This window comes from Lithobates pipiens, unplaced genomic scaffold, assembly GCF_037356315.1.
Source record: "Lithobates pipiens isolate NorthernLeopardFrog02 unplaced genomic scaffold, aLitPip1_a1.2 Scaffold_22, whole genome shotgun sequence".
Taxonomy (NCBI): Eukaryota; Metazoa; Chordata; class Amphibia; order Anura; family Ranidae; genus Lithobates; species Lithobates pipiens.
The window spans coordinates 258410097-258429220 of NW_027507784.1; the positions used below are offsets into that span (position 1 = coordinate 258410097).

The following is a 19124-nucleotide window of genomic DNA, read 5'->3' on the forward strand; positions in this document are numbered from 1 at the left end:
ATTATCTAGGAGTCCAGATTCAGAAATCTATTCTAATAACTCAGCGATCTACACAGATTTACCTGGTTGGGTTGCAGTGCACAGTCTTTTTACACTGCCATGAGCACAGTGCCAGAGAAAATATAACTTTTATCTGCAAGCTCAGTGCACCAGCACTGCATATGTTAGTGTGACATACACCCTGTGCATACTCTGGGTGTATTCTGCTATTGCAAAAACACCCATTTAGTGCAACAAAAAAAAACTTTGCAGTGTTTTCTGCATATGTGGAGGTGTGCGTTACACAATTTATATATTTTTCTTCTATTGTGCTATTCTAAAAAATTTGTTGTAGGGCAAAAACATTTTTTATGCACAGCATTTTCGCCATTTCTGCAGCTCTAAGATACACATTTACATACTCTGGGTGTATTCTGCTATTGCAAAAACATCCATTTAGGGCAAGATCCTACATTTGGAAAATATGAAGAGAACGTGGCTCCGGTCGTGGTGCTGCTGGTGGAGCTCCTGTTGCAGGGAGAGGACGTGGTCGATCTGTGCCAGCTACACGCACAAGTGAAACACCTTCCTCAGGTGCGAGTAGACGACAGAGCCTGCAGCAGTATTTGGTCGGGCCTAATGTGGCTGTACGAATGTTAAGGCCAGGACAAGTACAGGCGATAGTAGATTGGTTTGCTGACAGTGCCTCCGGTTCCTTGACATTGTCTCCCACCCAGTCTCCTGATGAAAGATCAGAGCTGGCACCTGCAGCCGATGTCCATCAGTCTTTCACATCACTCCCTTGCAAATCAGTCAAGCAGTCTGAGCCCCAAATCATGCAGCAGTCTCTTCTGCTTTTTGATGACTCTGAGTACATGGGAGGACCATCGCAGTACGTCTCGGATAATGACGAAATTGTGCAGACCGACAAGGAGGGCAGGGGTGAAGACTGGGTGGAAGATGATGAGGAGGACAATGAGGTCCTGGACCCCACATGGAATCAACGTCATGCGGGTGACCAGTGTAGTTCTGAGGAAGAGGCGGTGGTCGCACAGAGCCACCAGCACAGCAGAAGAGGGAGCAGGGTGCAAAAGCGGAGCGTCTGTCTCCTAGACAGTACGCCTGCTACTGCCCAACACAGCAAGGGACCGAGCACACCAAAGCCAGGTCCAAGGAGTTCCCTAGCGTGGCAGTTCTTCTGACAATGTGCTGATGCCAAGACACGAGTGGTTTGCACGCTGTGCAATCAGAGCCTGACGCAAAGCATAAACATTCTCAACCTGAGCACAACCTGCATGACCAGGCATCTAAGTGCAAAGCATGAGCTGCAGTGGAGTAGACGCCTCAAAATCCAAGAAAGGTCTCTGGCTCCACCTGCTTCCTCTTCTGCTGCAGTCTCGGCCTCTTCATCCACCTCTGTAGTGACAGTGGCACCTGCCAACCCGCAAACAGAGGATCTGCCAGCAACACTACCACCTGGGTCACCAACCATCTCCACAATGTCCCATGGAAGTGTTCAGCTCTCTATCTCCCAAACACTGGAGCGGAAGAGGAAGTACCCCCCTAGCCACCCGCGATCCCTGGCCCTTAATGCCAGCATTTCAAAATCCCTCGCCTTTGAAATGCTCTCATTTCGTCTGGTGGAGACGCAGAGTTTTAAAAGCCTGATGGCATTGGCTGTCCCACAGTATGTCGTGCCCAGCCGCCACTACTTTTCCAGGCGAGCCATCCCTTCCCTGCACAACCAAGTGGGGGACAAAATCAGGTGTGCACTGTGCAACACTATATGTGGAAAGGTCCACCTAACTACGGATGTGTGGACCAGTAGGCACGGTCAGGGACGTTATATCTCCCTAACAGCACACTGGGTAAATGCAGTGGTGGCTGGTCCTGAGGCGGATAGTAGTTTGGCCCATGTCCTTCCACCACCGAGGATTGCAGGGCGCTTCAGTGTTGGCTACCTTGTCCTCCTCCACCGCCGCTTCCACCTACACAGCCACATCCATCCACTTTTCCGAAGTTCGGCCGAACCCGTCAAACCCGAACATCCAGGTGTTCACTCAACCCTAGTGACAAGCTCTGGAAACCAGCACTACCAATCACAAAGAATAGCACAGTGATATTGTATTTTACCAATAGGAATGAACAATCAGCACTAATTGTTCATTAAAAATAGTACAAGAACAGCCAAAATAGAAAAGGGGCTGGGATAAATGATGGCTGTAACCTCCTGCCACAGAACACTATTTTTGGTGTTTAAAACAGAACTAAACCCATCAATTTAACATTTTCCCATTCAAGGCATCCCGTGAATGATAACTGGCACATTTGTTTTGGCTCTAAACCAAATTGTCAAGCTGATCACATGTGCAGCACCGTGGCAACTGCAGATTAAACAGAAGCTAAGATGGCAGCTTCTTCGGCTCAAAAAGATAGACGGGTTTTGTTCCATTTTAAGAAAAGATTGGAGCTACAGCCAGAAAAAGAGGGGCTTTTAATCCCAAACAAGGACACTGATTTGAATTGGACAAATTGCACTTGGTCTTCCTTATGATTAACCTGTTGCTGCCTGCCCACCGTCATATGACGGTGGAGAGGTGCGGCTCTTGTTCTAAATCACACAGGGCATGCGTGCGATCGTGGACATGAAGCCCTGCACCATCAGTGGCAGTGTGTGCTCGAGACACAGTGCGTCACCGACAGGGGTGAACAGCCATTGGGCTCACCATCACAAATGGGTATTCCCTGCTTTAGACCGCGCATGCACGCGATCGGGACCGTGCATCGCGTTCATATAAGGTGGTTCCCAGGAACACTGCTCATCACAGACAAGGGTAAACAGCTAATGACTGGCGGCTGTTTAGCATGTGATCAGCTGTGATCCATTCGCAGCCAATCACTAAATGTAAACATAGACCGGTTACTAGCTGTTACCGGCTCTTCTCTCCTCACACACTGTTTCCAGTGTGAGGAGAGAAGAGCCAGGAGCAGCAAGTTACCAATCTATGTGTGTATTGTAGTTTACTGCACCAACACAAAAAATAGAAGCTGTCACATCGCCCCCCCCCCCATTACAGCTGTCACCCAACAGTCACATCAGTCACCACATCAATGCTTATAAAAGTGCACCTGTCACCCATCAGTGTCCACAAAGTGCACCTGTCACCCATCAGTGTCCACAAAGTGCACCTGTCAACCATCAGTGTCCACAAAGTGCACCTCTCACCCATCAGTGTCCACAAAGTGCACCTGTCATCGTCAAAGACTGCCATCAGTGGTGCACCTGTCACCCATCAGTGACCATCGCCAGTGACCACCATCAGTGACCCATCCGTGACCCTCATCTGTCACCTATCAGTGACTGTCACCTGTCACCCACCAGTGACTATTACACATCACCCATCACCTGTTGCCCATCAGTGACCGTCACCTGTCACCCATCGCCCACCAGTGACCATCATTTGTCGCCCATCACAAAGCCCATCAGAAAAAATATCCAAAAGATTCTATACAAGTGAGGAGGCATTCCAGATCCTCTCCACGACTAATGAGAGCAGCGGGGAGTTCTCATTAGATTCAAATGCCAATTTCCGATTGTGAATAAAATTCAGCATTTGAACCGATCAATAGTAGTGGATCGGCAAATGAATCAGAGGAAGAATGGATCCCTTCTAAAAGAGCATGGCGCAGTACCGGTGCTCCTGCCAGTGATAGACCCCAAAGGCCCAGTACCAGAGCTGCCACCAGCAAAAGGCCATGAGAAATGCACAGGCCCAGTATCAGCACTGCCACAGCATCATGCCCAAATGCTAGCACAGGAACTTCAAATCCCCCCCAACTACCACCACTGGAGTGCCACATCCCCCAAGAGCCAGAGCTGCTACATATCTCCCAGATGGTCTTGACAATCCGACATGGCTGCCTTCCGACTCAGGATCAGCAAGAATTCCCCCTTTCACCGCACAGCTAGGTGTGCAGGCCAATACCCAAAAAAATTTCTGAAATTGATTGTTTTCATTTATTTTTGCCTGACACTTTGCTGCAACTCATCGTGGACCAAACCAATTTATATGCCCAGAAGCATATTGCCAACAACCCCCAATCATATGCCCGTCAATTTGGGTAGAAGGATTTGATTCTGGAGGAGTTCAAAGTGTTTATGGGCCTCACCATAAACATGGGACTTACAAAAAAAAAAAAAAAAAAAAAATGAAGGGCATGTCTATTGGTCCACCCATCCCATCCACCACATGCCCATTTATTCTTCCGTAATGTCCAGGTCCTGATACGAGAGAATGCGCTTTCTTCATTTCAGTGACAACACCCAGTGCCCTCAATCATCCAAATTACGATAAATTATATAAAATTCACCCAATCATTAATTTCTTTTCCCAACAATTTCCAGATCTCTATTTCCCTGATAAGCATATATGTGTAGATAAGTCCCTGGTACCTTTTTCAGGCCGGCTAGGAATAAAACAATACATTCCTAGCAAAAGGAAATACGGAGTGAAATTTTATAAGCTTTGTGAGAGAGTCATGGGATATGTGTATACGTTCTGGATATATATGAAGGAAGAGATTCCCAGCTCCAGCCCCCTGTGTGCCCAGCCTACATGGGCACAACTGGTAAAATTGAATGGGACCTGGCATACCCACTCCTGAAGGAAGGTTACCACATATACCTGGATAACGTCTACACCAGTCTGCCCCCTTTCAAACACCTATACCTTGCAGAAACCCTGGTTCTTGGAACCTTCAGAAAGAATAGGAAGGGCTTCCGACAAGCCATAGTAAATAAGAAATTGCGAAGGGGAGAAAGAGCAACTTTGAGATGCAACAAAGTGCTTGCCTTGAGGTGGAAGGATGCCAGGAATGTGTACATGATGTCCACCATCCATGATGACACTACAGTTGAATTTCAGAGAAGACGAGATCCCATCTGTACAAGATTACAATCTATACATGGGGAGGTGGATTTCAACGACCAAATTCTTCAGCCCTATTTAGAAATAAGGAGGTCCTGTTTCTGGTACAAGAAAGTAGCACTCTAATTAATTTGGTTATTTATAATGCATACATAATTCACACCAAATCCACAGAAGAAGAAGAAGTTGTCACGTCCCTCATCTACCATCAAAGACCCCCCCCCCCCCCCCCCAGAAAACCTTTGCTCTGATGCTGTTACCCGACTTCATGAACGCCACTTCCCGGACCACATTCCACCATCTGAATCAGGCCGAGGACGCCAAAAAAAATTTTTTGTATGCAGCAATAAAGGATTTCGAAGAGATACCAGCTTCCATTGTCCCCAGTGTACCAGACCCAGCCTTTGTGTTGGTGAATGCTTCAGACTATATCACACATCCCTAAAATATTAGCCCATATTCTTAACCATTTCATTTCCCCATTTTCATCATCTGTGCTGATCATTTCCCATGCTTCCTCAATTAACCATGCCACTGCCTTCCACGTGAACTGACCCTGGCCTGCAATACCCCTCTCATTAACAATCAATGGGATATATAAAAGACAGAGGGGTATTATGCACGTTGATGAGAATTTTTTGCCAACTAGCGCCCCCTACATGTTATTTAAATCTGAACTGAGGAGTGTATTATTCCCCTTTTCAGGGGAGCAGCATTAGATTAATACATTTTTAGGTTTATAGTTTTTAATTTTTTTTTTTTTTAAAGTTCTTCCCAATTTTTCACGTGAACTGACCCTGGCCTGTTTTATGGACTATGCTTTTGCCTACCGCTTGGATTGATCTGTTGCCTGCTACTGTAGTACACAGGGGTCTCACATGTGAGGGGCTCCAGAAATGTTTTTCTGGATGGACTGTTGTCTTGGGGTTTCGTAATTTCCGGATTAGGGTCTGGAGTCCAGCGGCTTCATAGAGATTTGGGTGGGTCGAAGCCTCTACCCACCCACACAGGTCTTACCTAATTGCAGCCCTCAGCCTGCTGCTAACTTACTGTCACAATCCCCCTCCCTCCAGCATAAACTGACCACACCTCAGCCTGCTACCTGGACTATGGGAATAATTAGCTATAGCAAGAGGCAGTATGTTTATGAAGGGCTGGAGAGTGGTACAATAATGAGTGCAGGGAGGCAATGGTGTACCAGGATTAATATTATGGCTGTGCTGGCTTTCTCTGCCTGGACAATTTCTATGGACAAATGTTTTGGCTGTGCTGACGATATCCTACTGACTATAGATGATATTACTGCCTGCTGCCTGGATAATTACTATTGTTGCTAAGCACATCTCTGCCTGCTGCCTGCACCAATTCTCTCCTCTGGGAACACTACTAAAATCACAGGTAATACTTTTTTTTTTTTTACCCTTTTCTCAATATTATTTATTTAGGAGTATCATTTTTGCTATGTAAATGCTATGCAATAGAAATATAAGGTTCTTCAAAAATAATAGGTTGTCAGGAAATTAGATGTGTAATTTATGCTTGTAGAATGCCTGAAGGTGCTACTTCACTCGTGGGCCTCTGTATGTGGCCAGGCTGTGTAAAAGTCTCACACATGTGGTATCGCCATACTCAGGAGGAGTAGCAGAATGTATTTTGGGGTGTCGTCTTTGCTATGTACATGCTATGTGTTAGAAATATCTTAAAAATTGACAACTTTGTGGGAAAAAAATGCATTTTCATTTTTTTTCCACATTTTCTCAAAACTTCTGAAAAAAAATGAACTGTTCAAAAGACTCATTATACCTCATAGATTATACATTGGGGTGTTAGCTTTCCAAAATTGGGTAATTTTGTGGGCATTTGTACTTTCCTGGCTTATTATGCCGCGTACACACGATCAAACAATCCGGTGGAAAAGTCCGGTGGGCTCAAGTCCGTGTGTAGGCTCCGGCGGACTTTTTTTTACCCAAAAGTCCGGCGGACTAAGATTGGAGTTTTGCACATCAATCTGTCCGCCGGACTCGCATTTCGGCGGACAGTACGGCTGTGTGTGTGCCAGTCCACCATACTTTTGAAATTAACGTACTTTTCCCGCCCGAGAGCGGCTCCCCACCTCCAGTCTAGCGGAGGAGTCCGGTGAGAAGACCCCCGAAGATGGAAGAAGACCCCCGGAGCTGTGCAATAAACTATTTTAACCCTTGTGTGTTGTGTTTTTTTTTTACTTTTTTTTCACAGGTGAATGGGTAGGGGTACATTGTACCCCATACTCATTCACATAGGGTGGGGGGGCTGGGATCCGGGGGCCCCCTTATTAAAGGGGGCTCACGGATTCCGATAAGCCTCCCGCCCCCAGACCCCGACAACCAACGGCCACGGTTGTCGGGAAGAGGCCCTTGTCCTCATCAACATGGGGACAAGGTGCTTTGGGGTGGGGGGCCGCGCCCCCCCTTCCCCAAGGCACCCCCCATGTTGAGAGCACGTGGCCTAGTATGGCTCAGGAGGTGGGGGGCCGCTCGCTTTCCCCACCCCCTTTCCTGGCCGGCCGGGTAGCGTGCTCGGATAAGGGTCTGATATGGACCTGGGGGGGACCCCCACGCTGTTTTTTTGCCTAGGGATTCCCGTTTAAGTCCATACCAGGTGATGGGGCCAGCAACGCTTCCTTTGCTGGTTCCAGCTACCTGGAGATGCGATCAAAATGAGCGGACTTTCCTCCGTGTGTGTGGGTGAGTCCGTTCATTTCAAAAGTATGGCGGATAGTCCGGCGGACTTAGTCCGCCGTACCTAGTCTGCCGCAAAAGTACAGTGTGCGGGCAGGTAGCTCGTTCGGAAAGTCCGGCGGACAGTCCACCAGACTAAGTCCGCCGGATAGTCTGATACGTGTGTACGCGGCATTAGTGTCTCAAGAAATGAGATAGGTCTCTTCAGTACATCAGCTGCGATCAGGTGTGATCAATTTTCAATGATTTGCACCATAGCTTGTAGACTGTAAGACTCCATTCACACAGGGGCAATTTTGCATCAGACTTCAAGTTGCCCCAAGTCGCCTCAAGTCGCGCTACATGTAAAAATCAATGTAAATGAATGAAAGCCGTCTTAATGCACACTACTGAAGTCGCTCTGACTTCAGAAAGGGTTCCTGTACTACTTCAATCTGACTTCTAGGCGACTTTTACCCATTGATTTCAATGGAAGTCACCTCCAAGTCGGATCTCCATCTATACTGAAGCAACAATGTCACCTCTCTCACAGAATAATCAGCTCTCGAGGGGGAACTCCACGCCAAATTTTAAATAAAAAAACAGCATGGTTTCCCCCTCCGGGAGTATACCAGGCCCTTAGGTCTGGTATGTATTTTAAGGGGAACTCCCCTACGTCAAAAAAACGGTGTGGGGTCCCCCCAAAATCCATACCAGACCCTTATCCGAGCATGCAGCCTGGCCAGTCAGGAAAGGGGGTGGGGATGAGCGAGCGATGGCCATTGGTTGTCGGGGTCTGCAGGCGGGGGGCTTATCGGAATCCTGGAGCTCCCTTTAATAAGAGGGCCCCCAGATCCCGACCCCTCATCCAATGTGAATGAGTAAGGGGTACATCGTACCCCTACCCATTCACCTGAGGAAAAAAAGTGTCACAAAAAAAAACACAGGTTTTTAAAGTAATTTATTAATCAGCTCCGGGGGTCTTTTTCTTCCGACTTCTTCGCTCTGTTCGGCCTCTTCTCCCGCTCTCCGGCGTTGTCTCCCAGGCTCCTCCGATATCTTCTTGCAGCTCTTTTACTAGTGGAGGAGCCCGGTCTCCTCTGTCCTCCTTCCCTCTTCTCTCATCTTCCGATGTTGACACAATGCTCTCTTCCGCTGTAATGGCTTGTGTGATGTGCCATGGGGCATGGTCACCGGGTGATGTCACGCGTTGACCCCACCCCTTACGACGTCACAGTCCCAGCATGCCCCGGGACTTGACGTCATAAGGGGCGGGGTCACCGTGTGATATCACCCGGTGACCACGCCCCATACCTATACAAGTTGCCGCGCACGTCGCACAAGCCATTACAGCGGAAGAGAGCATCGTGTCAACATCGGAAGAAGAAAGAAGAGAGATGAGGGAAGAAGGACGGAAGAGACCGGGCTTCTCTGCTAGTAAAAGAGCTGCAAGAAGATAGAGGAGGAGCCCGGGAGAAGACGCCGGAGACAATGCCAGAGAGAGGGAGAAGAGGCTGGGCACGGGGAGAAGAGGCCGAACAGAGCAGAGAAGTCAGAAGAAGACCCCTGGAGCTGATGAATAAATTAGTTAAAAAACCTGTGGTTTTTTTGTGACGCTTTTTTCCCTCAGGTGAATGGGTAGGAGTACAATATACCCTTACTCATTCACATAGGGTGGGGGCTGGGATCTGGGGGCCCCCTTATTAAAGGAGGCTCCCAGATTCCGATAAGCCCCCCGCCTGCAGACCCCAACAACCAACGGCCAGGGTTGTCGGGAAGAGGCTCTTGTCCTCATCAACATGGGGACAAGGTGCTTTGGGGTGGGGGGCCGCAGCTAGCTAGGAGCTGCTACATGTATATCATGGGGACCCTCATGAGGAATAGTTGGGGACAGAAAAGGGGAAGGTAAGAAGAGAAGGGGACATGGGGACAGAGCAAAGGAGATGGGGACAAAACAGAAGAAAATGACAACTAGAAAATCCTGGAGAAAATGCGTGGGAATGCTGAATAGCATTTGCCTAACTGCTAGCTGCCTGCCCCCTGAACACACTGGAAAAAACATCTCCTCACTATCTGCTAGCTGCCTGAGTGAGACAGTGTGAGAGAATCCTTCAAACAAGCCTGAATAAATTCACAACAGTACATGGAACATCGAAACAGCGACTTCACCGTTAGAGACACGCGGCCTTTGTGAACGTATTGGTATAACATTTATGTTGATAAACTTAAAAATGTGGGCATGTCAGCGATTTAAAAATGAAGTTGGCTGTGCGTTTCACTGGGAAAGGTCTTCTCCCGCTTTCTTGGAAAGGTCTGGGAAAGGTCTTCTCTCCGCTATCTTCTTCCAGCTCTTTTGCTAGCGGTGGCCTGGTTTTCTGCGTCCTCTCTTCTTCCGATGGTGACACAACGCTCTCTCCCGCCGTAATGCTGTGTGAGCGCTGCGCCATCACTTATATAGGCATGGGGTGTGGTCAACGGGTGATGTCACCCAGTGGCCCCATCACAGTCCCAGCATGCCCTGGGACTTGACGTCATAAGGGGGCGGGGACACTGTGTGACCATGCCCCATGCCTATATAAGTGATCGTGCAGCGCTCACGCGGCATTACAGTGGGAGAGAGCGTTGTGTAAACATCGGAAGAAGAGAAGAGGGAAGAAGGACCGGGCCGCCGCTAGCAAAAGAGCTGGAAGAAGATAGTGGAGGAGCCGGAAGAAGAACCTGAGAGCGGGAGAAGATGCCGGAGAGCAGGTGAAGAATCGGAGAGCTCGAAGGAGATGGAAGAAGACCCCCGAAGTCGGAAGAAGACCCTCCGAGCTGCCTAATAAATTACTTTGAAAAACCTGTGTTGTGTGTTTTTTTATTGACACTTTTTTCCCCAGGTGAATGGGTAGGGGTACGGTGTACCCCATACTCATTCACACAGGGGGGAGGCCGGGATCTGGGGGTCCCCTTGTTAAAGGGGGCTTCCAGATTCCGATAAGCCCCCTGCCCGCAGACCCCCACAACCACCGGCTAGGGTTACATAGTTACATAGTTAGTAAGGTTGAATAAAGACATCAGTCCATCCAGTTCAACCTGAGTGAGTGTTTACAATTGTCCCTATCCCTTTACATTGCACACTCACATTGGTCCCTACCCTCAAGGAGCCACAATCCAAGATCCCCAGTTGTATACTAGGGCCAATTTTAGATAGAAGCCAATTAACCTACCTGCATGTCTTTGGAGTGTGGGAGGAAACCAGAGTACCCGGAGGAAACCCACGCAGGCACAGGGAGAACATGCAAACTCCAGGCAGGTAGTGTCATGGTTGGGATTTGAACCAGTGACCTTTTTTACTGCTAGGCGAGAGTGCTAACCACTACATCACTGTGCCGCCTAGGGTTGTCGGGAAGGGGCCCTTATCCTCATCACCACGGGGACAAGGTGCTTTGGGGGTACCCAATGTTGAGGGAATGTGGCCTGGTATGGTTCAGGAGGGGTGGCGCTCTCTTTCCCCCCCTTTTCCTGCGGCCTGCCAGGTTGTGTGCTCGGATAAGGGTCTGGTATGGATTTTGAATGGGTCCCCCACGCCATATTTTTTTTTTTGGCGCAGGGTTCCCCTTAAAATCCATGCCAGACCCCCACGTCATTTTTTTTCTTATGTTTTTTTTTCTTAATGCTAACATGACCTGTGTGCAAATAGCCTTAAAAAAAACCCCATAGAAGTGAACCAGTGTAAAAAAAAAAAGTCAAGTGAGAGGTGCGCCTGTTCAACTTATGCAAATGCATCTACGTGGCTTGACATTTACTAAGATTTTGCTGGCACAGTGAACCAAAGCACTGGAAAATGCGAAAATGCCACTTACGCATGCGCAGTGCATAAATTGACCTTGCGCAATTCCAAGTGTATTTGCAGGCGCAGCAGGCTTGTTCACAGAAAGTTACTCTTCCATTCTATTTTGGGCATATTTGTTACTTGGACAGTTATAACTATACTTCCTCACATCACCCCCATAATATTGGCACTTCCATCTTCTTTTAATTCGGAGTTGAATAATGCATGCGCCATGTCTATAGCGGTGCACCGATCGCCGTCTCCCGTGCGCTGGCATGATAATAGTAAATGGGGAATTGCGCTGTGTTACAGGCGCAAATGCTTTGTGAATTCGAAAATGGTCATTGCGCATCGGCGCGCGCTGCAACTCATGATGCAAACCGTTTGTAAATCAGCCCCTTAGTATGCTTAATTTAGATAAATACACAATATAGAGGGATATGCTTTGTTCATATTTCATGTCACAGGTTTACAGCCACTTTAATAATTGAGTTCCTCTTTCGAGTCTAAATTAGTTTACCTACTCTGCTAAGTTTACTAGAAGAGAAGAATAGAAAAACAGGATTAAAGAGGAATTTCCATAAAATAAAAAAATGAAGATGGCCGTAACCCGGCATCCAGGAGAAGCCAGGTAAAAGATGACAGTGAGGGACCTTGGACTGTTGAAGGAGAGGTAACTATTGTGGACTAGTTCTGCTTTAACCACTTGCCGACCGCTGTCAGCATATATACGTCAGCAGAATGGCATGGCTGGGCAAAATAACGTACCCGTATGTTACTTTGAATTTTCCACCGTACGCATGCGCCTGCACAAGCTCCTTGCACGAGCCCGTGGGACCCGATTGCCGCGGGGATACCCGCGGTCCTGTCACGGAACTCAAGAACGGGGAGATGCCGATGTAAACTGCCTAATGACAGCACACTGATCATCTGCTCCCTATCATCAGGAGCAGCGATCAGTGTCATAACACAGCCCATCCCCCAGATAGTTAGAAACACTCCCCTAGGACACACTTAACACCTCCCTGCACCCTAGTGCTTAAATGTCACTGCCAGTGACATTTTTACAGTAATCAATGCAATTTTATAGCATTGATCACTGTATTAATGCCAATGGTCCCAAAAATGTATCAAAATTGTCCAATGTGTCCTCTATAATGTCGCAGTCATGATAAAAATTGCTGATCGCCGCCATTATTAGTAAAAAAAGAATTAAATAATAAAAATGCCATAAAACTATCCTCAGTTTTTAGACGCTATAACTTTTGCGCAAACCAATCAATAAACGCTTATTGCGATTTTTTTTTACCAAAAATATGTAGAAGAATACGTATCGGCCTAAACTGAGGAAAAAAATAATTATATATATTTTTGGGGATTTTTATTATAGCAAAAAGTAAAAAATAATCTGTTTTTTTTTTCAAAATTGACGTTCTTATATTGTTTATAGCGCAAAAAATAAAAACCGCATGGGTGATCAAATACCTCCAAAAGAAAGCTCTATTTGTGGGAAAAAAAGGACTTCAATCTTGTTTGGGAGCCACGTCGCACGACAGTGCAATTTTCAGTTAAAGCAATGCAGTGCAAAATCGCAAAAAGGGCTCTGGTCAGGAAGGGGGTAAATCCTTCCGGGGCTGAAGTGGTTAAACACTTGCCATTTATTCCTATGGGGGTTGGTTCAATGCTTTATATTCTTTAGCTTATGGACTTCTATAAAATAACTGAGGACAGTGTTAATACAATACCCAGTTTGGAAACAAACCACCCTGAGACAAAATAATTGTTCCTTCCATATACAGTACAGTTATAGGAGTGAAAAAAAATGTTTTGACTTTTTTGTTGGAGTACAGTACAGTCTTGACCTTGGGTTATATGCTGCAACCTTTAAGTGAGGACATAGCAAACAAAGTTGTTTAATACAGTACATTTAACTACTCCTGCACCCAGCTGGCCTCCATTTTTTAGCAAAATAAAAAAATCATAGAAAAAAAAAAGACAAAAAGGAGAGGGGAGGGTGGCCAGTGTCCTATAGGATTGAAGGTAAGTCAACAATCCTTTTTTTCCTAATTAAAGTACAGGACACAGGATCCTTTAAACCTTGACCATAGGATGTACAACTGAGGGGTGGACAAAGCCAACAGGTCAAAAACAAGAAAACCAGGCTCCCAATGCAAAGTGCAGCTTGAAGCAACTCATGGCAAAACTGGCATCAGCAGAGAGCTGTACATCTACCTGGCAGAACTTTACTGCGAACAGCCCAAGAGGCACCAACTGAATGAATAGCGTGAGTCTTAAAGTGGTATTAAACTCAAAGCCAAATATAGAATATATTGCAGCTTACAAATCCTTAGTTGTGATAGCGGCATTCGTTTTCTTTTGTTATGCTTTTCTTTTCCCCTCTGCTTTCACCCGATGATCAGGCCAGTGACACAGATCCTGTATTAGAATGCCTGTGATGGAGCATAGGGACACCTTTGGATAGCAGCACTGTCAGTCTGGGGGGGGGGGGGGGAAGAGTGTCATTGTACTAGCAGATTTAAATAAACTGATGCCAAACTCCAGCTAATACTTTATAAACAGTTACAGCAAACAGATGTTTTTCTTTTCGGATAAAAGTTTTACATAATAAATAGGTAAAAGCTGATCACTGCATGCGCCCCTGTCAGTGTTAAATCATTGGCACATCGTGCCGTTTCTAATAGGGGTCATGCCATGACCGGTGGCTCCTGCACACATGCGCAGGAGTGACGTCACGTGGCTCCAGCCAGTTACAGAGCCCGGAAGGAAAAGGGCAAAGATGGAGGTTCCCTGCTCGTGGGGACAACGAAGACATCGTGTGCTTCGGTGTCAGGTAAGTAACACGTAATGGGCTACTATGCGATGCATAGTAGCCCATTATGCTTTACCTTTGCAGGGAAATAAAAAAGAAGTAAAACACACCAGGGTTTACTTCCTCTTTAAGTGCAGCACAGATATCCTGACCTTGAGACATAGGCACATGTACCTGAGGGAGCTCCTCCCATGTAGTCAGCAAATTGAGCTGCCAAGCCCTGGAGTACAACTGGGCAAACATCAATGCCTTCATTGAGGCTACCATGAGGGCCCAGAAAGGTTGTTTAAACTCAGACCGCAGGATGGTTTTTGGTGTGCAGTGCCTGGACATGAGCTTTGCGTGTCAACGCTCATTCCCGGGGCAGAAATACCCAGGCTTGGGCTGTATGCAAAACTTAGCCCAGGTACTGCATGTGGTGGGTTGGATCCAACACAGATTTTTGTAAGACAAGACTCTTTAAGCTTTTCTGAAGGTCTAAAGTGTCTGTATTGCCCGCCACACATCGGTTACCTTCAGTGGGGCAGAGTGATCCTTAAAGAGAAGGAAATCCAGATATCTGATATAATGTATCTCAACAGACCAACCCCACAGTGGGAGAATCATTGTTGTCTGACCTAAGCCAGTCTTCATACAGCACATCCTGTACTAAAGAATTAACTGGATAGGACCTATTATGTTTTCGGAAGGGACCCATACTGGTGATTTTAGGTCCAGTAGGTGGAGATGGTTTTAACCTCAAAGAGGAGGACACTTCCTCCAGCAAATCCTTTATTGCTTTTTTAAGCAGGAAGAGATCAAGGGTGACTGCCCACCCTCCTGGGAGATTTCCCTTTCCACTTCCCCATCTTCCTCACCCTTATTATTGGGAAGCAGAGCTCCCCCAATGGACGAGGAATAGCGTCAGAGGCATCCAGTGTTAGAGGCAATGTTACAGGCTGGCTCTGGCTAGCCAATGGCTCCTGTTGCTGTCTCTGAGCTAAAGAGGAGGGAGAGAGCAGAGGGAGCCTCTGCTCTTGTGCACAGCTCTGTATCAAGAGATAATTTCAAGGCTTTTTACCATAATGAATAAAAGGCCTTCAAGTAAAAAACAAAAAAAAACTCTCAGCCTTTACACTCTTTAATTGTCCGCTGAATACCCTATTTAAATGGAGCAATAAAACTGGGTAATAATATCTTTCCAAGTAACCAGTTTCCAGTAATGTTATTGTAGTTTAGTGAGCCCTACCTCCAGGTCCCTTTGAGTTGGTTTCCCACATCGTCTTTCTATTTCCTCTTCATGCTTCAGCATTATCTGTAACTGCTCCTCTGGTGTTAATGGTATGCTGTTTAAATTCATTTTGGAGTCTGTCTGTGGAAGGTTTTCTGTCACAGACAATAGTTCTTTAGCATTATCCTTGAGCACTATAGACCTGGGTAGTAAAAATAAATAAATTATTATTAATTTGCTGCTTAATAAAATCAATGAATAGTGTTCCTGGAATATGGGGTGAAGAAGTATTGTTTCTGGGATTTTTGAATGCTGAGAACAGTGGTGTGGAAACAAAATATCATCTCGGATTACTGGGGTCAAAGGAGTATTTTGTCATCATATCTAATGCTCTAAAATTGTATGCACGTTCTATAATGTTAAACTATGTTGTAAGTACCACATGGGGAGAAGATGTATCTCGGCACATGTTTGGACAGAACCTGCTCTACTGGCCATTGAAAAGAGGGGTCTTTAGGCCTTTTAGTACATTGCCATTCTTGAAATTATTAAGAAAAGTGGAAGCCCATCATGCATAGAAATGGTGGGCCTCAAGCTTATAGCAGTATTAAATCCTAAACTAAAAATGTAATATATTGCAATTTACCAATCCTTGGTTGTGGTTGCTCCATTTGTTTCCTTTTTTTTTTTTCTGTTTTTACCTGGTGATCCAGTCAGTAACACACCTGCTGTATTAGCGTACCCCTGCTCTGGATTATGAAGCACAGGGGCATCTTTGGACAGCAGAGTTATCAGTCTGGGAGATGGAAGTGTTGGATGTACCAGCAAATTTAGATACACTAAAAAACGGTGGCCAACCTCTAACTTTCACTGCACTTACACAAGCAGTTACAGCAACAGTTTTTACCTTTTGGGATAAAAGCTTTAAAATTAAAGGTGATCATTGCAAGCACCCCTGTCAGTGGTAAAGATTTTGTCTCAACTCTCTAACTGCTATATTTGCAGGAGATCTTGCTCTGTTGAAAAACATACTTAGTGGCCAAATCACCAAGTGAAAATAAAGGAATGAATCTAAAAAAAAAGAAAGAAAACTAATGCTACCATCACATCTAAGAATTGGCTGAAATATAATAAATGTTTTGCTTTTGGGATTAATATCGCTTTAAAATTAGCTTGAAAGAGAGGTGCTCCTTGTTCTATAGCGACCGATGATCTCAATCCCCTTCATTTTCCCAGAAAAAAAGAACATTAGTTTGCAACTAGAACAAAGGCACAATTTCTGGTGGGTGAAGTCTCCTGTTTTTTTTTTTTATGTACAAAAACATGGTAAGTGGAAATGAAGGTATACTTTGTTCTCATTTCAATTCTCTTCTACTATCAGTGAAACCATGGAAGCTTTTAGTAAGTTAATAAACTTGCTTCAGTAGCCTTATTAGCAAAAAAGATGGAAAAAAAATGAGCATATGCTGATTACGATATATGTAGAATTAATTTAATGGATTTATGTATACCAGCTACACTACTGATCTTTCTGCCCATAATAAAAGTTGGTTAATATATATTATAAACATAAAAACAATTCTAATGCTTTAAAAAAAAAACATAATTTAAGTGAAAGTGTTGAGTGGGAACCTGGCTTTTGGACAACTTTGGTTAACGTCCAGTTCACACTAGTGTAATTTCTAATGCAACTTGAGTTGTACAGAATCACATGACAATGGGAGTACATTGTTTCATTGTTTCAATGGTGCAGTTGGAATGGAATCACATAGAAATTGCATGTTTGCCATGGTTCACACTAGTGCAATACGTTTTTGAGGCACTATTAAATAGTGCAACTTGTGAGTGATTTTAAAGTGATTTTACTCCTTTGCGATCTTAGTTAGTGAGATTGAAAAAAGACGCAAGTCCATCAACCAAAAGAAAAAAAATTAATTTTTTTTTAACAATAATGTTTTGGAACTACATCTCCAGCTCATGATGCTCATGCACGCTGCAGTGTAGCTGAGCGTCATGGGAAATGTAGTTCCAAAACATCTGGGGTGCCAAGGTTCGCCATCACTGATCAAGACTTTCTCCACAGGCCACACATAGTCCTTTGTCAGTACTCCTCCCCCCAGATCTATTTCCACCCTGCTACCACAGTCAGAATAAAATAAGCAGGTGCAATGTGGATTCACTGCTAGTACAGGGAGCCACATTGCCTGTTCCAAAAAGCAAAGAGTTTCAGGGGTATACTCCCCTCTCTTTTTTGTGCAGAAGAAAAACTATTCATGGCATCCACTTACCTAAACAAGTTTATAATATCTGAAAGATTCAAAACGGAGACCTAATCTATCATCCAACAAGCAGTGCAGCGAGGTGATTGGCTAATCTCAATCAATTTGAAAGATGCCTATTTTCATGTGCCTGTGGCAAAAGAATTTCACAAATACCAACGGTTCAGAGTTGGATAAGGACATCTACAGTTCATCTGTCTGTTTCAGGATGACAACCTCACCGCGTGTCTTTTCAAAAGTTCAGCGGCTGTTGATACACAGGGAGCAAGTTATCTCTACTCTAGGGGCCAGGTTTGACACGGTGGAAAACACCATGGTCAAATGGTCTTTTCAACAATGGAATTCAGGGGACATCAATTAGTTCATTCACATATCCTCAGTGATGAGGAACAGTCTCTTCTGGAGGCTCCAGTGCATACATCTTCATTGCCCCTGTCTCTTGGGTCACGGTCACGACCGATGCCAGCGGTGCTGGGATGGGGAGCCCTTTGCAGGTCAGAGCTTGCTCAAGGCAAGTGGGATGCCAGTCTTCGCAATCCAGGCTCAAACATCCTGAAACTATGGGCAGCCTGGTGTGCCCTTCAATCTTTCACTCATCTCCTCAAAGGGGAGTCGGTTTTATTGAAAATAGGCAACACCACAGTGATCTCCTATGTGAAGAGGCACCCGGAGAGCCACCCTGTTCCAAGAAGTTGAGCCCATCATGTCCTGGAAGCAGAAAAATCTGGCCAACATTTCAGCGGTTTTCGTCCCTGGAGTTCAGAACGTCCAAGCGGACTTCCTGTCTCACACACAGTTGGACAATGAGTGGTCTCTTCATGTGCAGACGTTCGAATGGATTCTATCTTTGAGAATCAACCCCGCAGTGGACCGATTTGCAACTTCAAGATCAAGCACTATTACACTTGGGCCCATTGCAGCCAGGCCTTCAGAGTGGATGCTAAGTGGGATCAGTGGAACTTCAACAGGGCATACGCTTTTCCCCCGCTCCCGATCATCTTCAAGTATCTTCAGAGACTCCAAACAGAAGCAGTTGAAGTGGTGGTGATAGCACCTTACTGGCCGAACATGCCATGGTTTCCCCTCCTGATCCAGCTCAGCTTTCAGGACCCACAGCCTCTCACTCTCAGGCCGAACCTTCTCTTTCAGGGGGCAGTCCTGCACCCTTGTCTGGCAATATTGAGACTAATGGTCTCGTTCTTGAAAGGAAGAGGCTGGAATTTCTCGGATGCGCTTCAAGAGTGATTTCCACCCTCATGAGCTTGAGAAAGGCGAGCACAAATAAGGTTTATGGGAGAATATGGGCTAAGTTCGTAGAACTTTCATCTTCTATGGGCAGATAGTTCAGAGATCCAGGAGATCAGGATATCCTGAGTTTCCTCCAATTC

The 19124-nt window shown here is 45.7% G+C and overlaps 1 protein-coding gene across 1 annotated transcript in view; it reads right to left on the bottom strand.

Annotated features, from left to right (window-relative positions):
• DNAH3 (dynein axonemal heavy chain 3) overlaps window positions 1-19124 on the bottom strand; it is a 730495-nt gene that overhangs the window by 537702 nt on the left and 173669 nt on the right. The window contains exon 5 of the mRNA XM_077448990.1: window positions 15476-15659. Coding sequence (XP_077305116.1) covers window positions 15476-15659 — 184 coding nt within the window. The remainder of the gene's footprint in view (window positions 1-15475; window positions 15660-19124) is intronic.